General features: G+C 33.1%; 2 protein-coding genes across 3 annotated transcripts; both read right to left on the bottom strand.

Moving 5' to 3' along the window:
* Window positions 1–2,114: 2,114 nt before the first annotated feature.
* On the bottom strand, window positions 2,115–7,284 carry LOC18032150 (sulfate transporter 3.1). 2 transcript variants are annotated; one of them, XM_006419960.2, is made up of 12 exons: window positions 6,723–7,284; window positions 6,407–6,614; window positions 5,763–5,934; window positions 5,565–5,630; window positions 4,900–5,013; window positions 4,609–4,725; window positions 4,044–4,170; window positions 3,210–3,496; window positions 2,934–3,124; window positions 2,753–2,838; window positions 2,589–2,665; window positions 2,115–2,489 (listed from the first exon to the last, which is right to left on the bottom strand). In XM_006419960.2, the coding sequence occupies exons 1-12, from the start codon at window positions 7,036–7,038 to the stop codon at window positions 2,304–2,306; spliced, it is 1,947 nt and encodes a 648-aa protein (XP_006420023.1). In that variant the 5' UTR covers window positions 7,039–7,284; the 3' UTR covers window positions 2,115–2,303. The 2 variants fall into 2 exon arrangements, with proteins under 2 accessions (XP_006420023.1, XP_024038172.1); XM_024182404.1 differs by lacking the exon at window positions 4,900–5,013.
* Window positions 7,285–18,306: 11,022 nt separating this feature from the next.
* LOC18032142 (protein IQ-DOMAIN 14) lies at window positions 18,307–20,733 on the bottom strand. The gene is made up of 4 exons (XM_006419959.2): window positions 20,056–20,733; window positions 19,723–19,962; window positions 18,752–19,441; window positions 18,307–18,674 (listed from the first exon to the last, which is right to left on the bottom strand). The coding sequence occupies exons 1-4, from the start codon at window positions 20,503–20,505 to the stop codon at window positions 18,654–18,656; spliced, it is 1,401 nt and encodes a 466-aa protein (XP_006420022.1). The 5' UTR covers window positions 20,506–20,733; the 3' UTR covers window positions 18,307–18,653.
* Between the last annotated feature and the right edge of the window lie 4,090 nt (window positions 20,734–24,823).

Genomic DNA, 24,823 nt, shown 5'->3' with positions numbered 1-24,823 from the left:
CACTATTTATATATTTAGCAGACATGGCAGAAGTATGAATGCACGTAATTACAGAATTACAGAGTAAATTACCAAATATAGTGCTGATTATGCATACTAAAGTTTTGCCTTTAAACGACAGTTTAGATACTCTTATCTGAAGTTACTTCTGACATATATTTACCATGCTAAAAGTGCAAAATACCTTGTTTCTGGTTTGGGGTGTAGTTATCCTAAGGTTGCTTTTCGGAGGGCAATGGAGGTGTTAGCCTGGGTATGTCTTGCTCTCTTCCGTTACGCTCTGCTACGGTTTCCAACCTTGTAAACCTGCAAGTACTTTCTGAAAGATTGTGCAATAATATTTCAGTTTCAGCCTTCATATATCTTTGAAAGTACAATATTATCTTTGTATGGTGAAGCCAACCTGCATCCAGTAATTTGAAACAAGAGAACTTGGAAGAGCAGCCGGAGCAGCAATGTAAGTAGCTTCATCTGGAAACAATTAGTTCGCTGGAAATGCTTGAAAGATTCTTGTGTTCTTGTTTTGCTAGACTCGAGATTTGTTTGACTGATGGTCTAAACATGACATACATGGAAATTATAGATAATTAGTGAACAGGTAACTGAACACATTTGAATATTTGGGCCATGGATTTTGTCGGTCAAAGTTGCATACCAATTGTTGAATCATCAATATTCTATGAAATCAGTTTTCCTAAGGAATCAACTCCTTATCCTACCATTTATATTTTCCAAGTCTTTGCTTTGAAGTCACGCCTTAATTATGTCCTATGTTGGGTATTAATATTTGCAGCATTGCAGATATATTTCAGATCAAAAATTAGATTTGAAAATTTCAGTCTAAGTAGCTCCGTCAGCTAGTCTGATGTTTTTTCTTGTTGAAGTTACTTGGAATTTATATATTTACTTTTTATCTTATTCCAACTGCTCAAAACTTCATCTATAATTTTGTTGAAGCTGGTGTACATAAATATTACAGGTCGGTAACCTTGCTTTGAGCATCAAAATCTGAAGCAAATCATTTATCTTTGTTGACTTTTCTGCAAGAGCTTATTATCTGTTACATTGTAGTTGTTGTAATACACCATTAGAAACGCAAACAAGCGTACTTTTTAACAAAATGCTCCTCAGTCATCCAAACCAAGATAGAAAAAAATCAACAAGCACAATCAGTTTATGGCGCATCTTGTCCTTGTGTTCCACGGGAGTTAATGGACCTCACCAGGGTCCTTTCCTGTTGGAGGCGATGGTGTTGGCCTTGGATTGCCTCCTCTTCCCTTAACGCCCATCATCATTCTGCTGAACCTGCCAGGATTTGTTTTATTTTGAGGCTTTAACTGGTAAGTCACTGTTGCATATCGATGACAGTTTCTTGTAGAGTTAATTACATACCTGGCCTCAGTAGTAACCTGAGACAGAATCAGAACTGCGAAGAGCAGCTGCAGCAGAAGAGAAAATAACTTCATCTTATTTGCTTTCAACTTTGGATTGGTTTTAGATTATAGTTTGAAAGAGTTCTGTTCATTCTGCATTTGTTGTAGAACTTTGGCCGTGCGTTATATAGAAGGGTAAAGTATGAGAGATTCATAATAGTGTTTACCACAAGATGGAGGCTGGAAGTCTGGATACGCAGTTTTGCAATTGGGTTGGTCTTGCGACCACGTAAATGTCCAATGTATTTATTGTTTAGTTGATGGAATGGTACGTAGTCTACATCATAACCTATTCTTTGTCTTTTGTTTGCACTGAGATGGTGAAGTCTTTGCCATATTGTTTGGTTTAAAGAATGAAAGCCTAAATAAATAATAACCTATTCAATATCTTTTGTCCACACTGAGTTGGTGAAGTCCATGTCTTCGTCCAACAGTTACAGTGATTTGGAACATTGGGTTCATTGTGGAAATTGCATTTTATTTAGTCATAACTTTGAACTTTCTAGTCATGTGCTCATGTCTTCCTTTTCTAAGTAGCTTAACTTTTTGAATTGAGTCATTTACTTGATACAAGAACTTTCAGGGAAAGTAAAATGAGCCAAACATGGTTAATAGCTCATACGACTCCGCTGCAAGTTTAAACTACAATTCTCAAAATTCAATTGAGAAGCATATATCTTATTGCCAGTATAGGATTACATAATTAGTTTAAGCTCAAAATCACCCTCGAAATAATCTTATCTGCCACTTCTGGATTGATCAGAATAGTTGCGGCGCTTCCTCAGTGACGTAAATGATACTAGCTAGTAGGTACATCAATATGTTCAGCTCAATTAAGCTCGAAGATTCGAGCCTTTGATCAATTGTAATTCAGACATTATCGTCTTGCGAGTTATATTCAACTTCAGGATTTGATTTGCAAGTGTGTAGCATGAAATTGCAAGCTGCTACAGCCTCCGCCACTGTAAGATAAATCCATTCCTGACCAATGTTTTCAATGAACTTGGAATTGTTTAGCTTCTTGATCACTTCGCTTCGAGGGTTCGCCAGCAGAAGCTGTATCATAGTAACTTATATATTAACCAATCTGTAGAGACAATTAAGAAAATTAAAAAGGAAATTGGGAAAGGTTAAATCTTGAAACAATGTAAGTACCTTGAGACCTCTTCTATCAACGACTTTCTTGATTTCTTCAAACATGCTGATTCCACTGGTATCAATGCTTCCAACACCTTAAATATTAGCACATTTTGAGAATCAGGATAAAACTTAGAAGCATTTCACTTCATTCTTTAAGTTCATTAAGAATAATTGCTTACTGCTCATATCTAAAATGACATATTGTAAGCCGGTTTCTCCTGAAATTTTCAATTTCTCTTCCTCCTCGTAGATCCACCGCGAGATCCTGATAATGAAATTAGTAGCCAAGAAGCTTATTAGGTCTTGTTTATATCCCAATTTAGTTCGTTTGACAAGTACACTGAGTGATTAATTATGTACCTCTCTCTCAAGTAGCTAGCATTGGCAAAGTAAATTGGTGCATCAATATGAAGAATCAAAACACCGGGAACACTTTTAGCAACTGGGTATTGATCAATGCTTCTGTAGGTCACAGAGTTGGGAATGTTGCCTAAAACAAATGTCCTCGGCCTTGCAACAGATAGCAGCACCCTTAGCAATGAAATTGTCACCTTCATTTACAAACATAGATCACATTATCAATGATGTTATGGCATTTTAAACTAGGAGTTATCACTAAAAGTTAAATTTACTTACAGCAATGACTAAGCCAATCTCAACGCTGCCGAAGACGACACCAACATAAGCACTCATGCATACAATAAAGTCGAATTTGTCGAGTTTCCAGAGGTGAATGACGGCTTCATAGTCAATTAGGCCAAGCATGGCAGCAATGATTATAGAGGAAAGCACCACAAGGGGAGTGTAATGGAACAGAGGCGTTAAAAATAACAATGTTATCATCACGGCTGTGGCCATTACTATATTTGACACCGCAGTCTTGCATCCTGCATTGAAGTTCACTGCAGAACGCGAGAATGGCCCTGCAATTGTAGTCAATATGCACAAAACTTTTAGTACTTCAGGTCTTCATACCACAGGTCTTAAATGGAAAAAGTTTTTAGGGTTCTTGAAGCTTTGATCCTTTTCCATTCGCTCTTTGTTATTTGTATGTTATTACTAATCACGATGATATGCATACATACATGAGAAATAAAACGCATAAAGAATAATACTCCAAGAACATGAACCTTTTTATTTAATGAGTCTTAAAACTTATTCAAATTTCATGGGAAGCAAAAGGATATTGTGTAGTTGGGCTAAAAGTCAAACCTAGCCCAATTGAAAAGATTTGGTAGCTTTTGGATCCAAAGCCCACTCTATAGTGTTTTCGTTTCCTTTTTCCAAATTCATATTGTGAACCAGTGTTATTATTACAATTGTAAATTTATTGGAGTGTTTTTAAATTCATAAAATTATAACAGGGCCTACCATCTGCTGATTGCCGGGCATAGCTCTAAAACTTAATTATGCCTATTAAAAGTGAAATTTACCCCCGCTTATAAATGTTTATAAGAGGGAAATCAATACCTGCAGTTAAGTAGCAAGAAGTGCAAGAGCCAGCAATATTCATCATGCCAAAAGCAACCATCTCTTTATTACCATCTATGTGATAGTTCTTGAACATGGCAAAGCTTCTTCCAACAGCTATTCCTTCCTGTGCACCCCATCAGGCCGACTCTTTTTAGCTTAAGTAAAACCTTAATAATGCCCTAATTGATGTCTAGTTCTTCTATTATTATTCATCATGAGCTCTCCCTTATGATTTTAGATGCAATTTGAAGACATTAATTATGTGATTATAATAGTCTATCCAGTAATATTAAATATGCAATTCAGTTAATAAAGTATATTCTCTTTTTCCATTTGAATCTAAATAGATACAGGTGGTAAGACTATGATGTGTACACGGAGTGTACTTGAAACTTTGTGGTGGGGGCAATTTAAACAACGGTAATGGAGGCCCAGACACAGCACTGTGAAGTGGCAGTATACTTGATGGTATAGGCTGAGGCTTTTGAATTAATGTGGAGCCGAGCCAAGCTAGAAATGGGGAGCATGTGATGTGATAGTGAGGGATCAAGGGATCACTTACAGCAAGAGCTATGACTCCAATTATTACTCCAGTTTTAACGGCTGTCATTAAATACGGAGACCCAAAATCCAACTCGGACAAAGATGGTGGGTTCAGACCTTTTTTCAGTTGCCCAATCTGCAATAAAAAACAAATCGATCAATCAACACAGGTCATATCGTTGGACCTATATGATTAATTGTGAGAGATAGGTCTATACATGATGGAGTGCATGAATGTGGTGGCCTACTAAACTGGACGGCAAAGATTAGTTTAGTGCTAGGGTTAACATAAGATGTATAGGGATCTCACCACTTGGACGCCGTGTCTTTCAGCATCTGTGAAGTAAACGAGGACGCTTCCCAAAATTACAGACGTGAGAGGTGCCATTGCATTTATCCAAAAGAAAGTTGCCTTTTTCTTGCTCTGCATGCATGCATGCAGTCAACATTGTAAATCTTGAGAAATTTCTGAGAAATTTCTATGTACAATGCTTTCGACAAACAAATAAAATGTCTACATTTGTTTTTTCTTTAACGTATCATGATTCTATTGACTGGTTGCACGTACATGCCTTGGATATATAGAAATTTTTCTTATAAATAGACAAACTTATAATAGGTGTGCCCTTTTTTTTAATAAATTAGGTATTCTGATTTCTGAATAGTGATTGTCCAAATCAAAGCCCTAATATTTTCCTTTGTTTATTTTGTAATGAATCTAATAATAGCCTTGAGGCTAAGGGAAACCCATGACAGATGTAATTAATTAATAATTAACATGATTATTTATTGTCATAGCATAGGGTTAACATGAAATTTTCATTTACTATGAAAGCAACTAGTGGGTAAATGACAAGAAAGTTTACCAAGTAAATAATGATCTCTCTTTTGAACTGATCTTCGAAAAAATTAATAATTTTAGGTTAGCTTGAAAGTAACTACTAAGATGAAAAGTTACGTGTTGGATCTACTTACGAAGTATCTAGTAAGGAGGAGGAACAAAAGGAAGCAACAGCCTAGCACTCCACTTTCCCATCTCCACTGCAAGCACCACCACCACCACCACCATAAATATTAATTAAATTGAAAAAGGATCATAACCTTTTTTAAGAATATATAATTAATGTCGACTAGACAAGAGCTAAAATATATAGTGTATGTGAAGAAGCAAACCTGGCTTGTTTGGCTGAAAACGGAGCGCATAACCGATTGAAGATCAGTTGCATGAGTGAAACGAACCAGCCCAAGAATCCCTTTTAGTTGCTGAAGACAAACAACAGTAGCTGGTCCGCCCATGAAACCCACTATGGTTGCATGTGATAGAAAGTCCACTACAAAGCCAAGCCTGTAATTAAATTGCCAAGATCCTTTAGCAACATGCACTAAATAAAAAATATTAGATAAAAAATTATATTAACATCTACTAGTATTTAAAATCCAAAATTTTCAGAGTCAATTTTCTTAATTAAAAGTTCAATTATGGCGGTAGTCTATTTCTTTGAGTCTAAATCAGACCTATTTTCCCTTCCAATAATTTGTTTGAAAAAAAAAAAAAAAAGAATTCACCGGGGACCTGATCACGTGTGGGAGAAAAACCAGTTTTACCGCTTGACTAATATGTGGTACTCTAAAATTAGAAATGGTGTTTGAGATGCATGCACAGAGAGTGACTCTAGCTTCAGCTAATCTATCTTATTGATTTTATCCATTTATCAAGTTTTTTTATTTTCATGCAACAGGACAAGTTACTGATGTAATATTTAAATTGTTTTTAGACTTATATAGAAAATTAACAAAATGTTTTTGGAGAAACTGACCGTAAGAAGCCAAGGGAAGCTTGGAAAACTCCAGCAAAGAAAGTAGCTGTTAGAGCTAACTGAACATACAGCTTAGGGTTCTCATTAGGATTAACTTCTTTCCCTAACATGGAAGATATAAGAAGTGATCCAACAGCTACTGTGCCCACTGCCAAATCTTTTGAGCTGCCCATCATGGCATACACCAATGGTGGAACAAAGCTTGAATCTGCACGCATACATTTCCCAATGGTTAAAATAAAAAAGCAGCATAATTATTAATGCCATTCTTGTATATAAGAGCTCATGACATTGTAGCTAGCTAGCTTGCACTTACACAATCCAAGTATTGGTGGCAAGTTGGCCAAGTTTGCATAACTAATCCCTTGAGGAACTGCAAGACTGGCAATAGTGATGCCTGCTAGAAGATCAGACTTGAAGAATTCGAAAGTGTAGCGAGGAGCCCATTCAAGGATGGGCACAAAATACTGCAAGCCTAACAAAAGCTTCCGAGAAGCCGATTGGTTCTTGAATTGCCTAAAGGGGTCATCGGGGAAAAGGGTCTCCTTTAGGCCGGATTTTAGTGAGTTGAAAAAGGGTTTGGATGGAGGAATTGAAACTCGGCGCGGGCATTCATAATCAGCGTTACCCATTTGTGACTTTTAGAATAGATTTGAGTAGCTGCAGAGAATCAAATTATGTCTATAATGCGGCTCTTTAATTTTGGTATATATATATGTAAATATATAGTGTTTGTGTATGTCGGTTTTCTAAGGTTTAAGGATGCTACTTGACCAAGTTCGGTGAGATGTGATTTTCAGGCTGATGAAGGAGATGATTATGCAAAAAAGACAGGCAGAATTTGGAGGTATAGAAGTGCTTTTAATGTGCATAGTTGAATGGTTGGATATTTGATGAGACCAAGGTAAGGGCGGTTGGCTCTATATATAAGGTGACGAGTGAGAGTGTATGAGAACTATGCGGGAGATACGGATCCAAGTGTTGCAACTTGCAAATGACCCACTTTAATGAAGTGAAAAATAAAGAGGTAAAGACATTTAGAGACTGAAAGTAATTTATCAATAGATAGCATATTATCTATAATTTATTTTCGGAGAAGATTGGGACTCTATATAGTGGCGGATCTAGAAAAATAATTTACAGGGGGCTAAATTAAATAACAACAAAATGTAAAAATTAAAACTTAAATATATAAAATTTTTGATAACACATTTACAATTGTTCTCTATGCAATTTCATATTCTGAAAACTTTGTACAATAGACTCATTATCAACACTATTAAATACATCTTTTTCTACATAAACAATCAAATTATCATTCATCCATTCATTTCCCATCCAATTCTGAAACTTATTCTTCACAAATTTTATTGTTGAAAATGTTCTCTCTACTGTGGTTGTAGAAACTAAAAAAAAGGGGCTATTTGATAATTTGACAGGAATTATTTAAAAATTCATTAATTTTTCTTTTAAATAAAAAGGGATAATCTTTTTTTCAGTGGGAGCTTGAGCCCTTGTTGGTCCTATATTGCATCCGCCTCTGACTCTACAGTCTTGGAATTGACATTCAAACCCATTTTGGGAGTGAATTTCGTCCATTTAAATAAAAATAAAGGAATTTATATCTTATAATGTCCATAAGAATTAATGTATTATACTATCTTAATCTTCTTCAAATAAACATAATTCACTAACTAAACAGTTTGAACGTCCATTTCTAAAATGGTTTAGGTCCAGCCATTCACTAGGGCAAATTTGAAAGTCCGGCTGTCATTTTTCCTTTATTCTTCAGCATAGACTGACAACAACACGTCATTCTGTCAACCTCTTCTGACGTCTAACCATTCGAACAACTTGTAACTTGTTTCCCCAACTCTTAACATTAGATGTGGGAGGGAAGGCGAATTTGCTGAATCTTACGGCTTTTGTTCGATGGATGGATGCTTTGAGGGCCACACGTGGTAGTTCACTGATTGCATAGCGCAGCTAGTTGAAGATGGGGGATTTCGGGAAGATTTGCTGATTTTGTTAATTAATAATTAGCACTTTTTGGAACTTGACTAATGGAATTTACTCGGAATTATTGAGAATAACATATGGACGCAACAGCGCACTCAAGTGGGGAAACGAGCTGTTTGCTACTTCATTAACTTTTAAATTATTAGTATGCCTTTTGAGTTATGCCTATGGTGCATTAATTTATATTTATTATTGGATTTACACCAAACAACACTTGCTATTTCGATATTTCATAAATTGATTCATGTCTCTTGAATGCAAGATTGCCCATTTGCCGGGGAAAAAGTAATAATAATAATAACAGGGGAAATTTTGATTGGCTCACACGAGATATATAGCAATCCAAATTAAAGATCATTATGTTCATTTTAAATTCATGAAAATAAGAAACGATTTTTGGTGGAGAGAATTTTAGGATTCATTAACTATTTACTTTTCATTTTTTTTATTTGGGAAATCACCTTTTTAACTTCCCTCTCTGAATATTTGACTAATATAGCTGGCGTGCTGTTCATTATTTGCTTATAATTAATGTAGTTACAACTTGGATATCTAAAGATTTGGTAATGAACTCATTGAAAGCTTGATAGAATTATATAATTAAGCCGAGTTTAATTTAGCTTTGTTTTACGTCTAATTATTTGAACATCTCCCCGTGTTTCCAGGTAGCAAGCTGAAAGTTCTATGTTATGTAATTTGTTTCATGTGGGCATTCCTAGTGGTGTGATGATGGGAAGAGTTTTATAATTTAGTGCTAAAGTTGGATGATTTTGTTTGTGACTTTCAAAAAAGGAGGGAGAGAAATTTCATGATTTTTCTTTTTTTCCATCTATCTCTCATTTCCTTCCATAATCATTATGGTAGAAATATGCCACTTACCGTTTTGTGTTCCTTCTAGAATAAAAAAATAATATTTGAGACTCAATTATTTGTTATGATTTCACAATCAGCAGTTTAAATGCATTTAGTGCTGATAACATTTTTTTAAGAGAAATTTAATTACTAGCCCAGCTGCACCTTTAGCAACATTAGCAGTGAGTCCTCATTAAAAAGAGAAATTAAAACAACAATTTTATATGTTTAACAGTTAAAAGGAACAAGTCATCACCCAATTACAACGAATTTGGATGTACTCGATCTCTTCATTAGTGCATAAATAGCCCCCACCCTTAAAGATTATATGTATAGTTACTTATTCATTATGCTTGGTTAAGGAAACTACTTAAAACATCTTCTGCTCTTCAAGAAACTGTTACTTCATCCATGTGAAAAATGTTGGCTTCATAGTTGATAAGATGATGACGCCATGGATGACACAGTTCATGAATTTTTTTTTTTTTTTCGATTGAAGATTCATGAAATTGACTACACTAAACAACACTAGTTGAAATGTTACATTGGTATACTGTTGATAAGATTTTCATTACATTATTGAAATTAGACTGATTAACTAAAGTAAGATAGATGGAAAGTGATTAAAGGAGTGCTTCTTTCTCTGTCAGTGAATTTTTTATTTTTGAAACTATTGCTCAAGATAATGATCAAGCAATTCCATTCTTGAGATCCTAAGAGAAGAAACAAGTTAAAGACCTCCCCAGATGCAGCCTTCGTTTAATTCCATTATCGTCTTCTTATCTTCTACCACTTTCTCTAAAAGCACCGCTAAAATTAAGACTAATGCTCATATATACAGCAGTACTTAAAAGTTGGAATACATAGTTTGTATTTCAACTAATGTGTCGTCAATCATTGATTGCCACGTCAATGAATAACTCATAAGATGTCCTATTAATTGTAATACAAACTACATATCCGAACTATATATAAATATAATTAGAATCCTGAAGATCCTTTTCAATTAAGCAGATGTGCACATGGCCAAAGCACAAAAGACCACTAAATCCTGCACATATGTAAGAGGCTTTATGACTTAAATAATTTGCATGGATACGAATATCTTCCTTCGTTATCTTTTATTTCAGCTACTTCATGAAAATATTCTCCTTGAATTGCATACACTGCATATTTCATATTATACCGACCGCCATTTTTTTAATTTCTTTTTTCTGGTTCACATAGAAAACTGCTTCCGAATCAATCAAGTTCGACGACTCATGATTTATAGAAACTGATGAAATTATACAAGAGACAATCATGTCAACAGCAACATATGGACTCGGCACAGACCATGTGGAAATGGATTCCGATTCAGTCATGGGAGTCACTGTTAAAGCATCACTCATGAGGTTATTTCATTAAAAATGATGATCGCCGAGGGCCCGTTAACATTATGAAGTTTTGGACTTAAATTCTGAGGATTAAAATGAATCAATGGGAATCTTTTTCTGAGGATCCATGGAGAGGTCAAATTGAACAATTGGTTCACTTTTGAGGAAATTCCATTCAGGCCATGGTCCTTAAAGTTTATCCTAAATACGACTTTTTTAGCTCTCCAGATTTCCAAATTTCAATTATGGCTCTGCTCCTACCTGCACCACTATCTCCTGGCGAATTGAACCTGAATTTATATGTATATATAATGATTAGAACCCTAACTTTATTAGCTTTTTCTTCTATTACACATATTTTATTCTGTTTTTCATTAAGAATACACGTATGAGAACCTGCCTCACACTCTTACTAGTGAGTATTTGGAGAAACTTCCACCTTTCATTTCATTTTTCCTTTTAAAAAAAACAAAAAATATTATGTTAAGGAAATAATTATCTCATATGGGTCGGTTGAGAATAGTTTCTAACTAGTCAAGTATATGTATAAACTTGGACAACTTTCAATTCTTGGAACTAACATTTTAAGTATAAGTTAAGTTGATAAGCTTCTACATTAATTACTAATATGATGCATGCTAGATACAATTAAAAAAGAGAAATGTATGTGTGAGTGGGGATTTCAGGTATTGAAGAGAGGCCAAAAATAGTATCTTGTGAGGTAAACTGGTTCTTGCTAAAGGGAGGACATAAGAAAGTGATCACCAGGGACATTTACAACAAATTAATTAAAAGAGATAATGACGACAAATTCACATGGACATGATGCTGCAATATTCCGGTCCTTGAACAATCTCTCTTGCATTATTGTCCACTGCCGGCCATCCACAATCCTCTAATCGTTATAACCTGACTAACTGATTTTTTCTTTTTTTTCAGAAGGACCAAATAATTAAAATCGCATACTGCTCTCAACTTTCAAGAACAATATTATTTTTTTCAAAGTCAGAGAGTTGAATATCTCTCATGACTTATAATTAGATTCTGCCGGCCCATTATTCCAAAATCTATTAGCATTTCAAGTGATAATGCTGGCAAAGCCACACAGCCTTTGCTGAATACTTTGAAATGCGGGATATTGGATATCACCTATATACATAAGTTCATTTCAATTGTTTATGGAGATCATATTTATCAAGGCACAAGCAACCAATATAATTAGTGAACAAGTGATACGCGGTTTTTTATTTTCTTTTTTGTCCTTTTGTTTTTCTGCATTTTTTATCAATTTAAAAGATGGTCATCATATATATTCTCGGATCCTGAAATTTTCACCAGCTTAAATGTATGTAGGTCCTTTAGGAATTACGATACCATAATAGCTCTTAGAATAGAAATTTACCCCTAAGTGTACTGAAAAAAGCTTTATTTGTGAAGACAGATAATGAAGTGAGATATATAAAGCAGCACTCATTTAGCACCCATGCATATTTGAACTGCGTTTCCCTGTAAACTCAACTAATCATCCAAATTTTAGGGTAATAAGAACTTATCAAAATTTTAGGAAGACAAGACTGTGATATATTTGACATCAGAGGCTCAGAGCTAGCTAGCGACATTATTCTTTTCACCATTGGTAATGGATATCCCTTGGTATATTTTGCTAATTAATTGCATATATAGATATTGCTAATATCATCCAAACTGAAGTGAAACAAAGGCTATTTGAACTTCCATCATTATCTAGAAGAAACTATAGTTTCTAGAAACGAGTCCTGTCCATACAACTTCCGCAAGTTGTAATAAAATTAAAAATTTGGCCATGGTTGATGGTGTGTTGAAATGAAATATAATATGACATCCAAACTCTAGAATATGCGTACGGAGAGAATTCTCGGGCATGTGTATCTTGTAAAAAATAGTAAAAAGATTACAAAATAGCAGTGAAATACAGAATGTATGCATGCGAAAAAACACAAAGATAAACTTCAAATTTATTTACAAAAAAGTAGATCATTGTTTAAGCATAAAACAAATTCATAAAGAAGTGTTCTACTAGAAAATGATTACTTGTGAAAGGAATTCTATCAATGGAAGAAAAGTAAGAGAATATCGAAATATAGAAGAGTTGACCTCTTCAATTATTGAAGAAGTGGGGATTTTGAAAGCCTCAAGTGCCATTTGTTCTTTTTGATTTGATTGGAATATGGAAGGAACTCATGTTGGAAAAGACGCTTTCAAACGTTTCTGGTGTGGGCATTTCTGCTTTCTGGACCCATGAATAACCTTTGATTGAAATCAAAAGAGTGGTCGATTATTACCATGTATGAATAATGATATTCTGTTCATAACTTTGGGGCCACAGAACCATGCAGGGCTATTATTATTCATTCACATTGAGTGGAAATGGCAGGCCCTCAAGTAGAAATGGGAAAGATAAGCAAGTAACGTTTGGTTTCTATGAAGATAAGTTCCCTAAATGAGGAAATTTTGTTTGACTATCGACAAGATAAATGTATTGCTCTAAGCTTAAAAAGTAGCCGCAGGAGGAAGTGACGAACAATGTGTTGACTGTACAATTTAGATAAAAGAAGAAATGGTTAAGAATGATTAATTCTATGAAATGCTTAATTAATTTCTGTTAAGAGACCATGGGATATATGTTGAGACTCGTAAATTTATTCTGAAGTAAAACTTTTTTTTTTAATTTTATTAATTTGTAAGTTATTCAAGTGGTGATTGTTTTTTTATCTGAAATCTGAAGAGACCTGAATTGGTTTGAAATGTGAATAAACTTGAATATTTGAATATGAACAATATGTTTGTTTTGTTTTGTCTGAATCTCTAAAAAGAAGTATTAAAATTATTTGTTTTTTCTACTTTAAAATTAAAAACATGTACTTTTTCATTTGTGTCCTTATTAAATTAATTTGAATGTTAAATAAATCATATATATCTCAAACAAAGAATATAAGTACCATAATATTTTATCATAAATAAGCAAAACCACATTCAAGTGAATACATAATGATTTTGGAATCATAATATATAAATTTCTTTCTCAATAAAAATAGATTTTATAATTACATAAAAAAGCTTAAGAATGATACCTTTGATTATCAATAGTGGGAGATTCAAGAACTTGATAAAAGAAGCAAAGTGAGAAGGGATTCCATGACAGCTGAAAAAAATAATAATGATGAGATTATTGTGGATAAACATGTATGGGTGGTTTTGGTATAGGTATGAAAAGTAAAATAATAAAGTAAGGATATTTTTTACATTAGAAATTAGTTGGCTGATTTCAGATTTTTTCATTTTGAAAAAAGTTTTAAAAAATTGGCTTATTTATTAAGTCAAAATTATCTGAAAAGTCTCACATCTAATTAGTTTATTAAGTTAAGTCACTTTAAGTCATTAAGTTAAAAAATAAATATTCTCTTCGTTTGGATAAATTGAAAGTCTAAATTTACACATTAATGACAAAAGTAAACTCTCGAACATAACTAGAAAAAATTGCCAATAAAGACAAATGACGATATACAATGAATTTATTATTAATGGAAAAAAAAAACTGTTACTGATATTCTCCAAGTGAGAGAACAAATCAAAAGGAAAAAAAAATTAAAACCTTCAAATTCTAACACAAAATTGAAATTGAAATTCAAAAGGATCTATAATTTGTAAACTGTTTGATTTTATAAAATCATAGTAGAAGCAAAGGAATTTAACTCCAGCTGTAGCTATCAGATTCTCCTAGGTTCCAAATTGCATTTTGTTATTTCATTATAATTTTTCCAATTTATCCAACACCGCCATTAAAGTGAGTGGATAGAATACGCATGCTTAAGTTGTTAGACCAAAAACTCTTAATTTCAATATTTTAAAAATCATTTTTTTCTTCTCCCATCAAGAAGAATATAAACATCTAGGAAAAGAGATGGACCCGCAACGTGTAGAGAGACCTTAAGAGTAGTGGAAATTATTATAGCTTCTCTTTAAATGGCTCTTTAATTTTTAAAATTTACATAAATTTGAATAAAAATAAGAAGTTAAAACTAACTAAAACATAAATAATAAATTAAACTAATAATAATTATTGACTCTACTAGATGGGTCACTTTTAGAACACGCAAAATCACATAAATTTTAAAACATATCTAACACAATTTCGTAGAAAATATTTGAAACCAGTCTCACTACTATAAGTATAAGAGGCACTAAAGAAGCTCCTATCTAAGAGCATCTCCAAAAGCTTCTATAAATTTTACTCTTCAAATACCTATTTGCTTACTTATGTGGCAAATAGAAGGGTAAAAAAATATGATATTCTTCAAAAGACTTTTCAAATAGAAATAAATTAATATTATTTTAATCAAATTATTATTTTTTTAAAGGAAAAGCCAATAGCAATTAAAGCACTTCTCTCTCTTTCTTCAATGAAAAGTAATAAAATACAAATTGAAGAGGGAGAAATTAACTCTCTAAATTTGAAGAGAAAGAATCAATTCTTATTTGAAGAATTTTAATTAGAGTGTCTTTTGGATCTTTAAATATTAATGTGGCTCTTCAAATAAATAATAAAATCTTTTTCACCGGTTGCAAACTTGCAAATGCGGATAGATTTCTCTTCCATTTTTAGTCTATCCATGGTTGTCAGCTTGCAAAATAAGACATGCATCCTATAGACAAATTTATACTATTATTAGGTAGAAGGCTTTGATATCTTTAAGAAATTGATTGGAGCTATTATTAGCACCCTTTAATATCTTTTGAAAATTCCTTTTCTGTCGAAACTTACTTTAATTTTAAAAATACCCTTTTCTAATTTTTCAGTATCTTCCACTCAAATCTAATTACAATTTTCTTATAGAAATTGTTAAATGGTTAAGTCATAAATATTTGAATTAATTAGGGTTAAAAGCATACTCAAAGAGATAATATATAATTAAAAAAAAAACTGATTGCGAGAAAATGATATGAAAATACAATGATTGTTTAAGTTTATGCAGAAAATTGATTTAATTAGATTTAGGGAAAAGGACATTGAACCCCTTAACGTTTGGGAAAAGGGACATAAAATTCCTTAACGTTTCAAAAAAGACATATAACCCCCATTTTTATTATTAAATTCTATTTGTTTTAATAGTAAATTTATTTTTAATTTACAATTACTATTATATCCCTATAATAAATAATTCAATATATTGACTTAAGACATATCATGGGTATAATGAAATTAACAATTTTTTATTTAAAACTTAAAATTAAGATGTAATTACCTTTTCCCCAAATTATTCACCCTAAATTATGAACATACCCGTCCCAACGATAAATTTGATTTAATTTTATCTATTATTCATCATTTTTTATCATCCTATCATTGGGAAGGGTATATTCATAATTTAGAGTGAATAACTTGGGCAAAAAGTAATTACAACTCAATTTTAAGTTTTAAATAAAAAGTTGTTGATTTCATTATACACGTTATCAATAACATGTCTTAAGTCAATATATTGAATTATTTATTATAAGGATATAATAGTAATTGTAAATTAAAAATAAATTTACTATTAAACAAATAAAATTTAATAATAAATTTTGGGGTTATATGTTTTTTTTGAAACATTAAGAGGTTTTATATATTTTTTTTTTCCAAATATTAGGGGACTCACTATCCTTTTCCCTTACATTTATTTTGTCTCTAATAAATGAGTTATATAAAGATTAAAGAGGGAGTGTTGACGGCACCACTCTAATAGTTCCAACGAGCTAGGCCACACTTTGAAAGACGAAACGAACGAGACTCTGGTCGTCTACAAAATGAGCCCAAACTTGTATCTGTACCGGATACCATTAAAAGTATCAATAATATATACCATATGCACTCAGCTTTTAAAGTTTCAACAGCACTTTCGTCATAATTTACCAAAACAATCAATTGCTCTTTCTATGTAGTTGATTATTTATGTCCTCAACCCGACTGCAACAGGTTAGTTCAGGTTACAGGAAGGTCAGTTTCCTTTCCATTTATGTTTGTGAGAACCCATCCTTCTGTTCAAGCAGAATAATGGTTCGAGGAAGCATTAACACATGGCAAACTTAGGTTAAAACCTACCCGAAATCTAAAAGGAAATCTTACGTTTATGTACAAGGATAGTATTAATGATCTAGTAGGGACCTTGCTCGGGTTACAGTATGCGACATTATTATGTAGTATTATTTGATTAATCTACAGTTTCAGTACCATTCCAGCATTTAAAAATAGTCACATGTTGAGCTGCCACTACAAGCTGGGCAAAGTTGCTCTTTCTCTCTCTATATGTAAAAATTAATATTTGCATATCATGTGGTTGGTTGTTATTTTGTTAAAATGAAGATTAAATCAAAAGAGAAGAAAACACACATGCTATGACTCTAATGCAATCTGTTTTATTCTTTAATACAATAAAGATAGTGTTTTGGACGAAACGTAAATGTAGACAAAGGTTTCTGAATAACAATAATTTTTATTGTAAAATTTGAATGAATAAATTAGGGTTTTGAACCTCTTTTATAATAAGTCTAAGTAACGAGAATTTATCAAAATAGGCAAATTTGAAATTTAATATGATAATTAAATTCTCCTAATTAAAATAAGAAAAGTAGAACAAACAACACTTAAATTCGAGTTCTAGTAAAAAATATAAAAATCATAAAAGAATCAAGAAAAATAAGGAAAAATCATAAAATTAGGAAACAACTATGAAAGAAACGAAATTTATGGTTCGACCACAGGGCATAATGGCTTTCACGTTCTAAGTTTTGTTTGTCTCGTTGCAAGCTTTGAAACAATATATTATACGCCAAAAACAAACATATGTAGTTCAAGTTATGACCTCCGGAAAATACACTGCTCACAACAGACAACACCCTACAACAGTTTCTGTTTTTTATGACGCTGGACCTTAAGCATTTTTTTATATTGATAGAATTTCGTCCTTTCATGATCATTTTCAAGGATCAGAACCTGGAAAGTGTTTGATTTTATGCAAAGAGTCACTTTGATACTACGAGGTCTCCTTCGGAAGGTTTGTTTAAATAAATAATTTTAGTTACCGACTGATGTTACAAATATATATGAAAAATCAGAGGCTGAAGTCTGTATTTTAATGTGAGCAATTCATCGAGCGGCGATATTGGGTAAGAACTTTGATGGGCAAGAATTTTTATTTTATTTTTCCGAAAGGGATGGTCTCATGGGCATGAATTAAAACTAAAGCACATTGAAAGCTTGGAATCATTCACTTTGAATAAATGGGCGTCTTTTTCAGTTATCAGTTACTTTAGATATGCTTTGACAAACGAAAAGGGAAATTGAAGAAAAGAATCTACAGAAGGAGCTGGTTGGTTTTGATTCCTAAAATGCAAAACAAGAGAGCGTAAGCAGCAAAGACTTTTTTTTGTCACTATGAATTATGTGGTACATTTTTTCTTTTCTCTTAAAATTTCTGTACAATGCGGAAGGAGCTGATAATTTATCGACATTATGGGGATTTAGCAACTCTGGTTGCTCCTTTGTTACTTGTATGATCATTGCAGTATTAACAAAAAGTTTAAATAGCAATGGCAGTAATTGTAGATTGAATGCAAAGATTTAAAAATTACACAATAAATTTCTATAGACATAACAACCAGTTGTGTTTCTACATTGGTACCGATATTACTTGCAGGTCATTTGCCTTAAGTTTTGCCTAAGGAACACATTAAGCCAAATCATGCAGAGACATGGAAAAAAAAACAAAAAACAAAAAATAGGAATCTACAGAGGGGGTTTCTTCAGTTCAGTGCTTCATTTGTAATGACAGCGGAATCAGGAACGAAAAATTGTCAGGAAACTGCAACAGTTTCTCTACAGAACACTTCACTTTCTAGATTGGATCTTCCTTTATTTGTTTAATGTTTCATATTTATATAGTCAGGCACACAACCTGCCATAGCAGTGATGATGAGATGTGTTTTTAGATCCTATTTCCATGGTGCTGCAGTCACAAAAACCAGATATTAGTTCTTAGATGTTAAGTGATTACCACTGTGATGTTAGGTTGTTTATACTTACATCATATGCAACAAGTGATCTGCAGTAGTTGGTATTTGTGAGCACTGTGCTTGTGGATCCACACTCACTGTCTTTAAGTGAGACTATTGATCGATCAAGCTTAAGTGACCAGGGATACTGAATATTTTGAGCTGCAGCACCCAAATGTGAAGATGATCTCTGCATCCGCACAGCCCTTGGGATGTTTCTTCCCTCCATGGAAGCCCTGCTCCGGCTTGGTTGCCTCTCAAATGTATCTGCAGGCCTTGACTTGGGAGCACTTTGTGAGCGGACTTTGGCTCTTGAAGACTCTGTATTAGCCATGTAATTTGGAAACAATGGGTAGTCATAAGACAAAGATTCTGCATAGTCTGGCCTAGGGAAAGCGAATGGAACTCTTGATGGGTCTGGTTTCGACACTGCAGAGTAGTACTGCGGACTACTCTGTGCTGTGCTGTAGGAATAGTCCTCAAAATGACCACTGCAGGCTCTGGGGCTCATGTCAGTCAGAGCTGAAGGAGCTGGAGAGACCTCGTGATTATCTTGATTTGAGTACACATGATTTGAAGAATAATATGCGGAGAACCTGTGTTCTGCTCTTTCGCTTAATGGATGGCTTGCGTAGCTGTTTCTGCTCTTTGTACTTCCCTTTGACTCACCATGATCCATCTCTACAATCTTTATGCTCTCTTCCATGCCCCTATAAATCTCCTATAAGTAAAAAGGCAGATTGCAGCCTGGTGTAAGCATCCTAGAATATTTTATTAGGCAAATTAAACTCCTCAGCATTTCGCAATTTTGTTACTTGTTAATAAATATTCAAGCACAATTGCACAAAGAGAAAGAAATACTTTTCCTGCCAGTAAAGGAAACAGTGGAGCATTTTTTTATTTCTAATTTATGGAGTTAGCACTAAATACTACCGTTAAGTCAAATTAATAAAATTCCTGACATTCCATTTTTTTAAAATTTGGCATGAGGAAAAAACTTACAGAATGTCCATGCCTAAACCGATTTTCCTGTGTTGATTTTCTGTGAATTGATTGCCTTGGATTAACCGGTGGCTTTGTTTCATCTGTCACCCGGAGCCTTTGAGCCCGAGCTCTAGCCTGTGCTGTCACCAATGCCTGCATACACCGCAGTGTTGCCGTGGCCTGTTTTCTCACAAGGTGACCCCTTACCAGTGCCTGCAACTTTACTAAACCTTTCAATGCACACAATGCTTTTCTTGCCTGTAAAAACACCAATGATATAATATTTTCATTTTCATCATGGTAATATTTGGATCTTGAACACTGACACAAGGGCATTTAAGTGTTACAGACCAGATAAGCACGGAAGATGGATTGAATTTTGATGGCAGAAGCGTCTTCAATCACGCTGGCTCTCCCACTGGCAGAAGCAGTTAGCCGGATCACGGCAGCTGCAGCCTGTGCAGCTGCCACAGCTGCATCAGCGGCTGCAGCTGTAGCTGCTGCCACTGCCAGGGCATGTTTCCTCTGCTCTTCCTCAGTATCTACAATAGCAACCTCTGTAGCCTGCTGTGTTGTGAGAACTGGCTCTGTAGAATTCATGTCCCTGGGAGCAGCTGCTGTAGCTGAAGATCTTCGGAAACTCCATCTCTTTTTTTCCTTAGGAGTTGCCGGTAGGATCAAAGTGGGGGTTGATGGATGCTCTGTGACATTTGAAGCATTCTGATCACTTGTACATTTTTCCTTCTCTTTGACTTTCTTCCCACTCAAGAAACTCTTTAACCATTTGCCGGTCTTCCCCATTCTTGTCAAAATCCTTTCTAAGCAGCCATTTCTATATCACATAGGAGAAAAATATAGAGAGCTGATGGTAACAACTGATAAGTATAAAATATTGTATAACTTTCAATACTATAATTGTCTTACTTATTAGATAAGAAATTAATTGCTCTTCTTTGACAGCCTGATGTTACAGTTACATTATTCCATTTTCAGAGTATGATTTGGTACATTTTTTGTTGTGTTTTATTAAATAAGGCCAGAATGATGAGAGAAGAGCAACAAAGAGGAAGCTCCCCAGTTAAGCCACCTGCCACTCTCCTTGAGGATAAATTACGTAGATTCCTTGCGTTTGATGTAAAATTCTAACTACCCGTTTTATCCTTGCAGGTCAGTTACATTCTGATATCATCATCAAGGGTTCTAAGGTAACTCAATGGTGCCTTTTCGTTTTTTATCCGGGATGGGTAGGTTCAGAAACCATGTGAACATGGGTAGGGAACATGCAGAATCCTTGTAAAATACTCTTATTTTCAGGACAGAGGAGTTGTCTATTTGGGTTCAGGAATTTAAAACTTGTTAAACAAATTTGTGGGGTCGTTTGTGGGCTCCATTAAAAATTGTGTGAGCACTGAGTAGGGGCCCATGGGAGGAGCACATTTTATCCTCGCTTGGTAAGAGCTTTGTCTTCTGTGTGACTTGTGTCTAGTTCTTTCATGAAGATTATACGAATGGGTATCTTTAAAGCACACGTTAAGAAAGATCCTTAACATTGATAGATGAGATAATACAAGTTCATAAGCAAATAGAAACTTAAATACAAAATCATCTCCTGGAATCTGAAAGAGAGTGGGTCCAAATTGCTTTCATATCCCTCTACTGGATACACTGATACGTCATGAATAGAATTTGAAGCCAGTTGTTGGGGAGACAACTTAATTAATGTTGAGAAATTTACTTTCCGGCTTTGCCTAGAATGAAAAGTCCATTTGATGAGGACCACTGGTAGCTACAGGATCGTAAGTTAGGTAAATAAGTTAGATCTCATGAATTTAAAACGAACCTGAAAAGGAAACTGACTTCAAATAAAGGGAGTGATAGCGACTTGACTACATTTAAAGAACATTCATTAATCATTATGATTTAGACCCATCAAGTCTTTTTAAGTTCATAAAAAAAAAGGCATATCCAAGCTCTGAATTAAGGTACATAAGAAGAACTGCAACGTATAGCATGTTGTATATACAATTGCATTATGTATGATTCTAGTTTGCAGATATTGATCAGAATTTGTATCAAACATGCACATCAACAAATGCCAAAAACAAAGGCAAAAAGAGTTGGTATTTTATAATGGAAGGAATCGATAGATCAACTACAAGATCTTAAAAGGCTTGGTGAACAACTTTGTTGTCAGTGCATGAATACTGAAATAATGGGATTTGGCCCCATATCTTAACCATCATAGATGATTAATTATTGTGATTGTTGTTACATTTTTTTTTACTTTAAATACTAAAAATAGCTGGCTTTCACATGGTGTGTTTATGGGCTTCTCCTTTGACTACGTATTTGGTTAGGGGAAACTTCACACGGGTTGGGTTTGTTTGTCTTGTTTCTTCCAATCCCTTTCTTTCTAACTCTTTTCAATTAGCTGCTATTATCACCAAATGTCTAATACACTTGAGTATCTGTCAGAAACTTATTTGAGCAACGGGTCAAACTTATTTGTTCACAAAATTATCATATATTATTTCCAAAACTATCCATCACTGTTATATTTTGTCACGATTATTTACACAGTTTGTCATTCAATTTCTTTCAGAAACTGGCCACTGTTATTTTTCTTAAATTCTCTTCTCCACTCTATTTTATTTTAGAAATCTTTTTTTTTATGTCAAGTAAATTTGTGATTGCAAGATATTTACCACTCATTTAGTTTTTAATTATTTAAAGTTGGGGTCTGACTACATTTCTTAAGAGTATCGTATTTCACAATTTGAATATCGTCAAATAACTAAAAGTTATTAAAAGTCAATAAATTAAAACCATCAAATAATATCATATTGTAAGAAATGATACCCATAGAGTACCATAGTCATAACTTTGAAGTTAATTCATAATGTGTTTCTTAATCCCAAAAAAAAATTGTTAATTTAATGTTATGATTTGATTTAACAGCTTTACTTTAAGATTTTTTTTTTCCTTTCGGATGAAGAAAAAATTTACTCTAGCCCAACCTAGAAAAAATTCTTGACGTCACCCCTGTACACCCCTGGTTGGATTAACTTTTTTTTTTTAACAAAAACCAAACTATAAAAACATAACAAAAATCACCATTTTTCCACCTTTCCATTAATTTCATTTTAGCTACGTTAACGTGTAAAAAGGTGAAGAGTCCATTCAATCGATATTATTAACTAATTTTTGTTTTAAAATATTTAAACCTTGATCAATATTGAACGTACAAAAACCTTCAAATTGGATCTAATTCAACCAAAGAATTATAGACATGCCAGCGTTTCCATCTTCGAGCATTTTGAACTTTTCATTTATCAAAAAATGCCATTCATTTCTCATTCTACATCGATTAACTAGTATGATTCGTTGCATAATGCTGGAATTTAAATTCTATTTACTAAATCGAATGAAATTTTACCCAACTCCATGCAGATGGAAGATATGAGATACATGTGAATAGGGGAAAAAGGAAAATTGAAATTTGTAAGAGATAGATCCAAATGAAACGGAAGCGATAAATTCCACTTGACTTATGGAGTTTTGTATAGAATCGAAAAAAAAAATTCAATTTATACTGTTATTATGATACTACATATTCCAATCTGTTTGGATATTAGAAAAACAAACTTCGTGATTTGATCTATTCGTTAAAAGAAATGAATAAGAATCAAACAAAATATAACAGCATGAATTTTTTTTTTTTAACACTTAACTTTTCCTTGAATTCCATTGTTCAAAAAATGATTTGTTGTGAACCCTTTTTCCTTTTCTTTTTGTAGAATTTTTCGAATGCATCAATGGTTGTCACAAATTAAGTCAAGATATCTATGTTTTCCCCCCATTAACAGTTAATTAATTATGTGAAAAAACAGTCCATATCCTCTCAAAAACATTCTGTTATAAACATATAGTATAATTATCCAATTCCCCCCAGTAAAACTGTATTGATCATTAAATTATACTCACAAAGTTGTATAGAAGAGAATCTTGTATTAAAATGCAAATTTCTCATTATTCAAGTACTCAACACAGGGACAAGAAAAGATCTGTGCATGCATGTGAAAGATTGCTTATATATATATATATATATATGCTCACAACAGGTCGAGGATCCATTTCTCTTTTTGTTTGTATTTGTGTATTTCGTACCTCATCACGTAATTTATTAATCCCAGGGTCGATCATGTGTGATTTACTTTCGATTGCCAAAAGTTTCCCTTTCTTGGTTGTCCATTCATGTGCCATATGCCTAAAAGAAGCTTGTATTCTTTATATTTTATTTCATCGTCTCTGAGAGATGTCGTTTAGGGATTTGAAGCTTCCAATTTAATTCCACGCTGCTTCTTGTTCATGGACCACAATTATCCTACGGGGATATGAATATAATAAGCTAATGAAAGGAGCCAGCCAGGGCTTCAAATTAATTATTTTATTCCATCTCATATGCTAATATAATAGCCAAAATCTTTGGAGAAATTTTTATGAAAATACCATAAAATTAGAGTTAATTTACTAAAATAGCTCATTTATCATTTTTTTTAAAAATTTTACAGGATCGTCTGTAGAACAAAGTAAGGTGTCGTTTGTTTTTTAACTTAATGACTTAAAATGACTTAACTTAATTAATTAAGTTAATTAGAGGTGTTTGTTTTTATAACTTAATGAGACTTTTTAGATAATTTTGACTTAATAAAATAAGCCAATTTTTTTGGCTTTTTACTTAATGGAGATATCTAAATTAAGTCAATTACTTGCTAATGTCAAAAATATCCTTGCTTTATAATTTATTTTTCATGTTTATCCCAAACTCACCCATAGACATTTACCCCACATAAAAATATCCTTATTTTTTCTTTCTTATATTATATACGATAAAATTTAAAATTTATGGTATTTTATATATTAAAATTCTAAAATAATTATGTATTCACTTGAATATAGTTTTACTTATAAATGTTAAAATATTATGGTATTTAATATATTATTTATTTGACATTCAAATTTAATAAGGATACAAATGTAAAAATACATATTTTTAGCTTTTTAAGTTGAAAAAAACAAACAACTTAATACTTATTTTCTGAGATTCAGACGAAAAAAT

The sequence above is a fragment of the Citrus clementina genome, unplaced genomic scaffold, assembly GCF_000493195.1.
Source record: "Citrus clementina cultivar Clemenules unplaced genomic scaffold, Citrus_clementina_v1.0 scaffold_9, whole genome shotgun sequence".
Classification (NCBI taxonomy): Eukaryota; Viridiplantae; Streptophyta; class Magnoliopsida; order Sapindales; family Rutaceae; genus Citrus; species Citrus x clementina.
This window is presented reverse-complemented; position numbering and strand designations above follow the sequence as displayed.

Bases quoted from the DNA above. Each gene is read 5' to 3' on its own strand.
- LOC18032142 (XM_006419959.2), bottom strand. From the start codon at position 20,505: ATGGGGAAGACCGGCAAATGGTTAAAGAGTTTCTTGAGTGGGAAGAAA. The intron at 19,442-19,722 runs GTAAGTTTTTTC...TTTTACTTATAG, and splicing joins GGTTTAGGCATGGACATTCT to GAGATTTATAGGGGCATGGA. The intron at 18,675-18,751 runs GTAAGTATAAAC...TTGTGACTGCAG, and splicing joins GATCACTTGTTGCATATGAT to CACCATGGAAATAGGATCTA.
- LOC18032150 (XM_006419960.2), bottom strand. From the start codon at position 7,038: ATGGGTAACGCTGATTATGAATGCCCGCGCCGAGTTTCAATTCCTCCA. The intron at 6,615-6,722 runs GTAAGTGCAAGC...GTATGCGTGCAG, and splicing joins GCCACCAATACTTGGATTGT to ATTCAAGCTTTGTTCCACCA. The intron at 2,839-2,933 runs GTACATAATTAA...TTTCATTATCAG, and splicing joins GCTAGCTACTTGAGAGAGAG to GATCTCGCGGTGGATCTACG.